Source organism: Nothoprocta perdicaria, unplaced genomic scaffold (genome assembly GCF_003342845.1).
Source record: "Nothoprocta perdicaria isolate Ctin4 unplaced genomic scaffold, notPer1 scaffold_22, whole genome shotgun sequence".
Taxonomy (NCBI): Eukaryota; Metazoa; Chordata; class Aves; order Tinamiformes; family Tinamidae; genus Nothoprocta; species Nothoprocta perdicaria.
This window is the reverse complement of record NW_020455415.1, coordinates 1,959,660-1,971,210: the sequence shown is the minus strand read 5'-3', so window position 1 is coordinate 1,971,210 and position 11,551 is coordinate 1,959,660. Positions and strand designations below refer to the sequence as shown.

Genomic DNA, 11,551 nt, shown 5'->3' with positions numbered 1-11,551 from the left:
GAGGAGGGGCGGGGCGCGCGCAGGGGGGCGGCGCTTGGCCCTCGCCAGCCGCCGTAGCGCCGCCCGCCCGCGGCCGTTACCGCGGCCGTTAGAGGCGGCTGCGCGGGCGGGCGGAGCGAGCACCCGGGCCCTTCTTTATCAGGGCACCTCGCTGCTCCGCGCCCGTGTGAACGCAGGGCGGCCTCAGAGAGGCGGCAGTTCATTGAGAGCCGTGGAGCGCGGGGGCTCCTGCCGGAGACCGCGGTGTCCCCCTGTGGTGACACTTTCCAGGCCAGAAGAGGGACGAGACCGAGTAAAAGAGCGCTTGCGAGCAGCTCTGCGATAGGATTAAAATACAGGGAGCGCTTGGCAGACTCTGAGTTTCTGAATTGCTTTGGACGCGCAGGGTTTCGTCCAGCTTGAACGGCAGCAGTGCAGGAAATCTCACATGGACCGAAGTGCGGGATAAAGAAGTGCACCCGTCAGCGTTAAACAGGCTGAGGGTTGGATTGTAACCCAGTGCAGGATTATAGTCCAATCCGGGAATGCTCCGTGCAGCCCTCACAGAAGGGAGCTGGGCCAGCCCCGCCGGAGCTCGGGAGACACCGCAGGGAGCCTCGCCCTCCTACACTCGGAGCAAAGGCCCGGATCCCATCTCCAACAGCAGCTGATAATTAAGGGAATGATGTTCCCAGCTTATGCCAGCCCATAGTTTGTATCCTCCTGACCAGGAGATGGCATTTGGAGAGCTGAATTTAGACGTGCTGCTCTCTACAGCATCCCTGGACTGGGAGCCCCACAGTTTAGTTACATGCTGGAAAAGAACAGAGTCCCGTAGCATTTCTGCAGGCTACATCTGACAGGGAGCTTCCTTCCCACGCTGTGCCGGTGACGGCAGCTCTGGGATGCAGCGCGGCTCCCGAGGACGCAGCCAGGGTGTGGAGCCGGAGCTGTGGGAGCAGGTTTGCCTGCMGGCAATTTGTTTCACCGCCTTTTGAGGACTAAGTGCAAGGGAAATGCAGGTGCAGCAAGCATGCGCTGTACATTTTCTCTCTTCCACTGAGCCTCATAGGTTGCTTTCCCAAACAGATGGTTTCATTATCAGACAAAAAAGCTGTTCAAGTTTATAGCCAGAAAAGAATTAAATTATCAAAGCCATCATTACTGTGACTGAAGTTTTAGGAGCAAAACTCTTGAAGAAGTATAGAAACAAACCAAATCCAAATGCAGTCTGGCAGGAAGTTTCATATCCAATGGCATTTGCTTAGTGAAAACCTGAGTGCTGACAGATCATCAGCTGCACAGTCTACTAAATAATAAACCATAAAACTAGATGTATTAACCAAGATGCACACTCAAAAATATACACCAAGAACTAACATTGTAGCATAAAAATCCTGCAAAAAGCATAGGCAAGGGAAGCCGTGCAATTTTACTTATTTAATTACTTAAATCAAGCCAAATTCTGCATTAATAACACTCTTAGGTACCAGAAGTGTGTCACAAATAATATATCAACAAAAATACATGTTTGACACAAAGAGGTTAAACTGGCCCTGTGACAGATGCTCACATAGAGTTTGGTTTAATTACAGTTTTCTCTCGCTCCTTTCAAGATCGCTAAAGGAGCATCAGAACATGATCCCCAAAGCCTTCAGGTTCAGCCAAATCGACTGGCTGGGCTAATTTTCCCTTCGCTCTTGTCTGTAGAGATGTGTGACAACGATGCTCGTATTGACATCAAGTCAGATGCAAGGACAACGCTGCCGTGGCTGAAGCTAATTGTACACTGCTGGGTGCTCTAAAGTTTGTGTCTAATAATCACGTAGGCTGAAAGCAAGCTGGAAAATGTTTGGGCTTTGCCTACATTAAAGCAGATTTCAGTGTTTACCGCAGCTCTGAACATAGGGGCTGGGGACTGGATGTCTATGGGGAAATAACCATAGGGTTCCTATGCTCCCCTATTTTGCAAACCTACAAAAAGAATCTTCCTAGGCAAGGAGAAATGGCAGAGAAGACTCATCTGCTTCCATGAAAGCCCTCCCTTCCCGAGTGTTTTTGCTCAAAGACATGCAGCTGTTCTCATTACTCACTGCTATATGGCTGTTTCGTGCCCYCAGGCCCATCAGTGTGGGAAAACTGCCCAGAAAAAATCTGACAGACTATTTTGGAAAAGATGACAYGAGAGCTCCCTGCTGCATCACTTGAGATGGTTCCCTGCAGTTATTTCTCACCACTATTTCCAGCTTTTCCCTGCAAACAAGAATCAGTGGGAAAAAAACGCTACCTATTCCAACACTGCTGAGAAGCAGGTAGGTAAAAACATTGGCATTTTTGCACTCCTATGGGGACGGGTACGTGATGCTTGCCTGGACTTTGCAGGAGCCTGAGATGGCAGAATTTCCTTGCAAAAATAGACAGATCCCCAGATCCGGGCAGGCTGGTAACAGGCATGGCCTGAGCAGCGACTGCCCTAGGGATGCTGGGGTCCCRAAAGCAAAGTGATGGGGATTCGATCTGTTTTTCTTGCCCTGAAAGAAAATGCAAAAACATACCCCACTTGAACCYAAGTTTAAGAGTTTGCATCCTCCATGATACTTTTTTTGCCAGAAACAGGGCAAATAATGACATTTTGGTCCTGCTTCTACAGTCCACATCCGGACAAACCCCAGACAGCCAAGCACACTCAGGGCAGGTCTCTGGCAATTACTGTATGTCCTGCTGAAGAACATACAGACTGACGAGAGGTGCTTAGGGTTTGCATGGAGCWGACTCAAAAACCCTCGTCCCAACTAACTGCACCCTTTCTGGGCAGGAATAAATCACCCACCTTGGATGCTGCACGACCTGAAGGCCACACGATCCTCAGGGCTGCTCCCAGGACCTTTATGAAACACAAGCAAATTGTGCCCGACTGCTCTCTGCATGAACACAAGCAGCAGCTATGGCTGAGACCTTAAGGTAGGGGAATGGACTATTTTGACGTTAATCTTTTATTAAAACATGGAACCAATCCAGCATCAATGAATGGTAGGTAGAGCTATGATAGTATCATCTGTCTAAAACATCTTAGGTATGTGGTAATTTAACTAAAGCCAGGACACTTCCCTTAAATCTTTTTATACCTTTTTTTAAAATGCTCTATGCACTGAAACGTCCAGCYAGAGGACTATTCCATTTGTCCCTACCTGTCACTTGTCATTAGCCCTCTCCTGAGAAGCCAGTCACTTTTCTGCATGGGTCCATGGTGCTAAATGATTAAGAGAAATAAAAGGATGAAAACCAAAATGAAACYTTGCTCCTTGACAGCAGGCTTCAGTGGCATCCGCAACAACCAGATCAGGCATGACAGGGACATGAGACAGGCAGGCAGGAGAGATGAAACGACGGAATGAGGAATAATAGAGAAGTGAAGAAAAGGCACTTTAAATGAGACCTTATAGGAAGAGAGGGTCCTCTCACCAACAGCAGAGCAAAGTGCAGCAGTCACAAGCCCCCARCTACCCTGTTTGCTTCTCCCCCTGCCCAACACCACTCAGGAACTTCCCACACAAGCCGCTTCTGACATTATTTTTCTTCTATAAATTGGAAGTTGCTTTGATCCCTGTTTCCAGACCTCGGCAGTGTTGCCCAGGGTGCAGGGCACTTTCCACCTCGCGCACCTTTAGTCCGGAGAGCTGCAAGGTGCCGCGCATTGACGCATCCCAGATGGATCCCAGCCCTCCTGCGACGCTCCGAGCTGCTCCCACAGCCGCAGGGCCGTCCCCACGGCCGGAGGGAGGTCTACAAAGCTGCAGGCAGCCCGAAGGGCCTGTGATGAACATGCGTTTCACAAACCCTATGTGCTGCTAAAGTTTTTAACAGAGAATCAGGTTATTTGAACAAAACCAAGGGCAATAGGAAGGGAGGGTCCCTGTGTGGTGTGGGAGGAATGGGCTGTGGGTTCTGGGCTCAGGGCCCTGGTTGGATGGCAGGGTTGGCATCGCTGTGAGCTCATGTCCCTTGCAGAACCCCGTCCCCTGGCAAGTGCAGCCTGTGGCCCCAGCATCTCTTGCCCGCGCTCGGGCAGGATTAGCAGCACCACAGACCTCCATGTGCCGACACACTGTCCTGCCTCCGTCACCTTCTGCAGTAGTTCAGCACCAGACTGACTTCAGCTAAACACCTGCTTGACAAGGGCCACGGGTCCCTTGTCCCAAAGGGAAAGAAAAAGGTACTAAACAAAGATCAGGCCATGTAATCTACAGTCCAACCTATGAAGACCATGATTGAGTTACCCAGTCATTTTTTTAACCTTTAAGTTTTACTTTAATTATGAAAAAAACCCTAAACATTCTCCTGTTTGTCCCTGCAGTAAGGAACTATTTTTAACACCTCTAACGAATGACTAGAACTTGGGGTGGAGTAACCAAGCCAGTCAAGCAGCTCCCAGCCACCCACAAGGTTTATCTGACCATCAGAGCAAGAGCAGGAATGTGGCCATCTGCTCAGAGCTGCCTGCAAGGACCAGCCAAGCTCAGGAGAACATCCCTGCTGCGTCCAGGGGGGTGCATGGTTTAAAATATAGAGTTAATACGTATTAATTAATTAATAAAATAGGTAGCTTTTTGCAAAGTCCCAGGCTCCTCTCAAGACGTGCATGTCAAACAAGAGAACAGCTGTTTTCCTTCATATTCATCTCTGGGCAGGGCTCATGGAGCAAGTTGTTTGAATCTCTGCTGTCCATTGGAAAATATAATAATAATAATAATAATAATAATAATAATAATAATAATGCCATTATTGCAAATAAATTATTTCCTATTTCATGTCTTTTCAGACCTTAAGGATAAAGTGTTTAAGCAGACCATAAACACTTATATCAACTAAGGATTCATCCAATAATTCATAAAATGCAGATTCTAGAGGTCAAATTTCCTTAAGTAACTACACAGACTTATTAGGCAAAATTAAGAGTGCTCCTATATATTAAATGAATATATAGCTAATGAAGGAGGACTAAAATCAAACCATTTTTCTTTTATATCCTAAGAATTTACTCTGAAGGCAACCTAAAGCAGTAGCCCTCTTACTGCAGTGATTACATAGGCAGACCTAAATACCAATCACATGAGGTTTTACTCTCTGTAACTTCAGCAAACATATTTGCCATGGGTGAGTGGTGACGTGAAGAGGAAGATGAGAAATTGCAGAACCGAGGTACAATTTGGGGCAACCCCTTTTGCTGAACAGAGGAGGGCTGAGAGGATCACACYGGGCTTATTTAGAAAGAGAACCCAAGATCTATAAGGAGACTGGAAACACAGACCATTCCCAGCTCCAGCTTTTTGCTTTTTGCTTTTTGTGGCATTTTTTCTTGTGCTGAGCAAGGACCTCAATTTCCTCCCAGATCCAGTATTAATTCACTGTATTTTCTAGAAGATAATTATGAGAGGCAAAAACAGAGCCTTGAGGCATATGCATTTCTGGAGAATGTCCTTGTGAACTGCAAATAGGGTTACAAATTACTGTGCTTCCAAAATGTGAATATGATAATGTTCTTTTCTGGCCTATGGTTGCCTTGAAGGCCCTTGCAAGCAGGGCCACTCTCTTAGGCTATTTTCAACAATATGGAGCTATTAAATCAGAATATGAAACTGTAGCCCTGAATTTGGGCCAAATGCATCCCTCTGCAATAAAAATGAGTTTCTTAGATGGTAAATGAACAAACACAGAAAGATCAGCAAGTGCTAAGAGTCCTCTCAGAGAGGACTAAGTGAAAATCCTTCAGTAGACAGTGAGTCTTCATCTTCATGGCAAATATACTCTGTCAGGTTTAATCCAACCATGAGAAATTATTTACTGAATAGAGGAAGATTATTTTCATTCCTAAAATAGTGAATAATACACACATTCTTCCAGCTGACAGAAAAAAAGCACAGAATGGCTGCAGTCCSTTTCTTCTTGATTCACAGTTGCAAATGATCAGAGTTCACAGGAAGAAGAGCTCTCTCTTCAAGGATAAAGTAGAAACATCGAGTTGCTAAAAGTACAGATCTCCTCTTCTGTCGTGAGTCTGTATACCTGGAAGATACAGCAGTGTCAGGACCGTCACACAGCACGTGCCATAAAATGTTGTGCAAACAGAGTTGCACCTGTGGCCTTCTCTGATGCAACAAGGCCCTAACCAGAATAACCAGAATGACCCATCGTGTCTCCCCAAAACATTGCGCACTAAAGAACCAGCATCCGTGTAACAAACACCTGCTACAGCCTCAAGAGACAAATAAAAATAATTTCCAGAGCCTGAATGCTCCCGAATGCTGAATGAATTCAGAATTTTTGCAGTCTGAATGCTCTGGGAATCTCCTCTTAAAAGAAGAGCTCTATTAGTGCGGTGGATTTGTTGGTTAAAAGGGGAGCGATGCCTGAAGAGCCAGGGAGCTCAGCCTTGACGTGGGCTCTTGAGAACCAATGAACTCTACTAAGCACACACCTGACCACCCTTGGGGACAYGTGGCAAGCACAGAACCTGCAGAGCAACGTAGCAGAACGTTTGGATTTCATTGGCAGAGGAGCCAAGAAATTTCTGTAGTTCGGATTATGATAAAATCTTTCATTTGGTAACGTTCTGGGATCTGAAACTCAGGCAGACAGTGCAAAATATGCATGTTGTTAAGTGCTAGGCAGTGAGTGGTACCACTACAGAAACTAAGACAGAAGGAGTTAGAAAATATATCTTATTAAGTTTTTGAAATGCAGTCCCCAAGCAAGGAAGAAAGAAGCTGTAATTCTGTACAAGAAAGGCAGCTATCCTGCACAGCTGAGACTTAATTTGCCCAAACCTGCTGGCTGCAGAACTCACCTGCGGTGGCATGGCTTGCACTGGCATTTTCTGAGCCTTGGTAAGAGCTTGCTTTCCTCTCTTAAAAAATAAAATACTGAAGATGAGCAGAGATTCAACACAGAGCTAAAATCAGACAGTAGTTCCTAAAGAAGCCTTGTGCTTTTGCAGCCCAGCCTACAGCACAGGTGCTGGGGAGCTCTGTGCTGGCTGGCACAGCAATATAGCCTTCTGTAAATATAAGGATCAGCTGTTCTTAAACACGACACAGTGCAATGAGAAGTATATTTAACAGCTACAACCAAGAAACAGGGGCTCCAACAGCCAGACTAGATGCACCCATCCTAGGGAGTTGCCAAAGACTCCCTGGGAACAYGGGCCAGTCGCTTATATATCTTGTTGCCTGATAAGAACATGTACAGTGTTACATGTGTAGTGCTCTGAAGCTTTTTAGATACTTAGAAGGGCCTTGTAAATGTCCTGAAAGAGAAGGTTTTACACAGCGATGGTTGAGGAACAACAAACTTTTCTTTTTCTTTCTCTATTTCGTTTTTGCACGTGAGTTCTTCCTGATATTTTGAATAAAACTCTACCTCTGTTAGTACCATTTCCCAAGCCACGAAAGGCTCCTGTTGTTTTGGTGCTTGRGGCAAGGCAGCACTTAACCTTCTTGTATTAAGTCCTAGAACTCCAGGCGGTGTCCTTAAAGTAATCAGACTGTCATTTAATAACTGGAAWCAGTTGAGCATGTCTGCAATGCATGCACTGTCAGCTAAATCCATCTCCCACAGCAAAAACCATAATATTCCAGCTGAAGAGACACTCTCCACATTCCATGCATGGGCGCAGACAAATATTGCAAGCTATAGTAGAGGTAGGTTAGCAACATACCTACAGCTGAGTTCCTTGCAACAAACGTAAATTCAGCATAGCCTTACACGGCAAACTATGGGTAAARCTGCATGCAGATATATTTTAGCCCATATTTTGCCTAATTCCTGATAATGGAGATTAGAAACCAGGTATTTCACAGCTGGTAAGTTTTCACAACTCACGATTTTAATATTGCTTCTTCACACGCGTTGTCCTTTTATCTCGAAGCACCAGTTAGGATTTTCTATATTTTTCCAGCGGACTCCCTAACATTTTCACAACCTTTTTCCTTGGAGACCATTGSCAAGGTGATTATGTGAGTAATGTCCCAAAACAGCAATGCTGGCATCCCCTGAAAGCACCAGGGCTGGAAGCCTGATCCCAGAGAGCTTCCTCAGGGAGAAATTACTTGTAAGGGAGCAGTTTTATGCAACAATCCTAGATCTTTAGAGATAGAAATTCTTGGGAACTAGGCTTTAATTCAGTAGCACCTATCAGTGCATCATTATTTTTGCTATTATTAATATTTTGGTGGGAAAGCAGACTCAGTGCAGTCACCAGCCAGCTCTTTTCTCTGTGCTGGCAGCACCTACCATTGCAATTTCTAGTAATTGTTAATAAACAAGCAAAAATAAAAGAAAAACTCCCATATGAATTGCATTATCTCTGGCAAGTCAGCTGCAGAGAACAGTCGCAGTGTTGGACACACAGTGCGGCAGTATTTTGTGGAAAAATGCTGAAGGAAGCTACCTACCAGCTGTAAATCCTGCCAGCACTGAATAATTTTACATTCACTTAAAATATCTCCATAACATAAGCCAGAAAAGAAAGAATTGTAGTAACTGGCAGAGCCTTTTTTTTTAAGCTGTGCTTTATGGCCAGTGAATTCCAAGCACCACAGGACGTAGCTTTACTCATCTACTGGACAAAAACTTTCCACCAGCTAGTCTGAAAATAGCTGTTTTTAAACACCTTCAGAACACAGTGCATTACTTTGTCTCTTTACATAAGATGCCATCAAAGAATCAAACGATAGCAAATATTTCCTTACCTCCCCCAGGAGTTAAACTTTGGCTTATATTTTGTAACCTAGCAGGTCCAGTAATACAAGCAGAACTAGAGTGTTGCTTCATGGCACATTCCTGCATGGACGTTAGGCACCTTTCCTGCTGCAGGAGACCAAGAAGAGATCCGTATTTCCTGTYGGAGATGGGCTCATCGTCCACGTGCAGGTCAGGGAGGGCATGATGATACACCGAGCTGGAAAGACTGGGAGATCCCATGGAAGGGAAAGGCCACAAATCCGCGGGCTGAGCCAGGTGACTCCGTAGGGCTGATGGTTGGTACTGGCCAGCCATGCCGGCGGCCGCGAAATTCAGAGCGGAATTTGACATGCTCGTGGCAGACGGCGATGGATAYGGCTTGGAGCAATGTGAAGGGTAATTCCACTGCTGGGGAGACATGCTATCTAGTTTAAAAAAAGGAAAAAAAAAAAGAAAAAAGAATGAGGAAAACAAAAAGAAGGGGGAAAAAAAAAAAGATTTGAAGTCCCATTAGTTCCTACTTTTATTCCAACCCAAGCTCCAATAAACCTCTAAGGGAAAACTACAAGGCTGCATATTCATTTACAAGCATGTATTCACTTTAGCACTGCTTGTCTTAAAAAAAAAAAAACCAATAAAACACATACTAAAAGTGGCCTAACTCACCACTATCAGTATTTCAGATAAATATTACCATTTTTTTTCCTTACAGACCGCTGACATAAGCAGGGTATTAATATTTGCAAGCTTAGACAAATATCTTCTTGCAAAGTTGACAAAAAATCCTAAAGTCAGGATGCATTTATTGCTCGTAGGAAGCAGCTCACCGTTCTTCAGGACAACAGCCTCGCTCTTGTGCTTCATGCTCAGGTCTTGAGGGTTTTTGGCGTTGCTTAGAGCTCTAGAGAAATGTTCATCCACCACACTGTTAATGTCCCCTTGGAAATAGGTAAACACAACGCTCTGCGATCCCCATTCGGTTTTCACGGGTTCTTTGCTTTTACACGGCTTTGGAAAGAGCTTCCTTGTTTCTTCCATTTTCGGTAACCACCAGCCCCTGCCGAAAAAAACCCAAACTCATAAGAGAAGTGAAGTGCTCTTCAACTTCAATTGCATTCTGGTGAGCCTATCTTCTTCCAGGAACTGGCAGCACCAGAAGAACTTATTAGTAAGATTTGATTTTTCATCTGGGCTTTACTTTTGCCATTCACCTTTTCTTTCATGATTTCCTTATTGCATACATCTAATATGAACTAAATAGCATAAAAAGTGAGAAAACTTTCAATTTAACCCATGCAGAATGGTTTGCAAATTTGGCACCACTGTACTGTGGGCAGCATTAGTAAAGGAGAACTGCATCTTGAAGGCAGTGACTCCACGAGATGCAGGAGTTATGAAGGATATCAGCCTTGCACAGGTTACCTGTCAGAGCCATTGTATGTACTGAAGAACAAACTGGACACATTTATCCACTAGCTACCGTATATTACCCCTGCTTACCCTGAGCTTGGGACCTGACACTGAACAAAACCTGCTCGAATGGATGCAAAGCTTGCAAAAAGAACTAAGCACTTAGGAAGCTACATGGACAGCACAGAAATGATATTAACAACTCTGGATAGAATTCTAGGCAAACTTATCAAAATACACTGTTTAGTTTTGGTTTCTGTGTTGTTGGAAAAAAAATATTGACAGAGTGAATACAAAGTTTAAAGGAGAAAAAATATCTGAAGCTACAAATAAACCCTCTATTATAACGAAAGAATGGATAAACTTTGGAGAAGGGGAAGTCTGAAGTACCTTGATGCCTGTTAACACACACCTGCACAAGGAAGAGACTTCTGAGGGTAGTTACTTGCTTCACCTATTAGAAAAATAGCAAGAAAAAATGTTATTCCAGGTTTTAATCACTGGAAATGCAAACTATACCAAATTCAGGTAAGTAAAATAGTGCTTTTAAGCAAGTAACAAAAACACCTTACCTGGCAGCACAATGGGTTTGTCACTCCATTAAAGCTTTGGTAGCAAGGCTGCTAACACGAGCTGCAGCTCAACGTGAGGTTACAGGTGTCTGCTCTATGGCTGGTTTTATCATGCAAAAACTAATGAGCTGTTGGCTCTGTGTTTCAATGCATCCAGCCTGGTGATCATCAGAGATATGATCACAGTCCCCTGTATTTTCAAATTGGTTTTGTTGTTTCTAAATCATAAAACCTCCGTCCTCAGGCACTCCCCAGTAAACACGACACTCATCTGTGTGTCTCTGGAGGGTGCTTTGAAGCTTCTGCAAGAGCTGCCTCCGAATTGTCTCTCAGCGTTTCTTAAGCATGAAAAGAGCGTTCAAACAACACTCGTTGTTTGAAAAAWGTTTGAGCTATAAACTCAAATCTTTTAGATATTAGGAAATAGGAGGATTAGGATTATCAAACATACCTAGCCACCTTTTCGTGACTAAGCTTTAACCTTCAGTCCTTGATTTTATCACTTGCTTCTACTCACTGAACCCCCAAAGCCGGGTCAAAACCTCTCTTTCCGTCTTACTGTTWTTTTTCCCTTACTGTCTGCTATGCAGTCATGTAAACTCACATGTCCCCACCTCCTGGGATCCTTCCATCTCCAAACTTCTCATCCATTTTTATCATTTATTTCCATCCATAAACTCTGCTTTCTCCTGTGTTGTGCTCAGTCTAATCCCCTCTCATCTACAACCAAATCACGTTCAGACTCCAAAGGATCTCACATTTCATCTTAGATTTCATGGCTTTGCTTTTCCTGCATCCTTTCAATCTCCCATCCATCTGAACACAGTGGTATAGGGGGCACCTATACCAAA

The 11,551-nt window shown here is 44.5% G+C and overlaps 1 protein-coding gene and 1 long non-coding RNA gene across 2 annotated transcripts; one reads left to right on the top strand and one right to left on the bottom strand.

Annotated features, from left to right (window-relative positions):
• Positions 1-2,841: 2,841 nt before the first annotated feature.
• On the top strand, positions 2,842-5,978 carry LOC112946943. Its single transcript, XR_003249316.1, has 2 exons — positions 2,842-2,940; positions 5,934-5,978. It is a non-coding gene; the product is annotated as an uncharacterized LOC112946943 (long non-coding RNA).
• Positions 5,752-9,756, bottom strand: VGLL1 (vestigial like family member 1). The gene is made up of 4 exons (XM_026038906.1): positions 9,546-9,756; positions 8,727-9,143; positions 6,824-6,883; positions 5,752-6,042 (listed from the first exon to the last, which is right to left on the bottom strand). The coding sequence occupies exons 1-4, from the start codon at positions 9,754-9,756 to the stop codon at positions 6,002-6,004; spliced, it is 729 nt and encodes a 242-aa protein (XP_025894691.1). The 3' UTR covers positions 5,752-6,001.
• Positions 9,757-11,551: the final 1,795 nt, after the last annotated feature.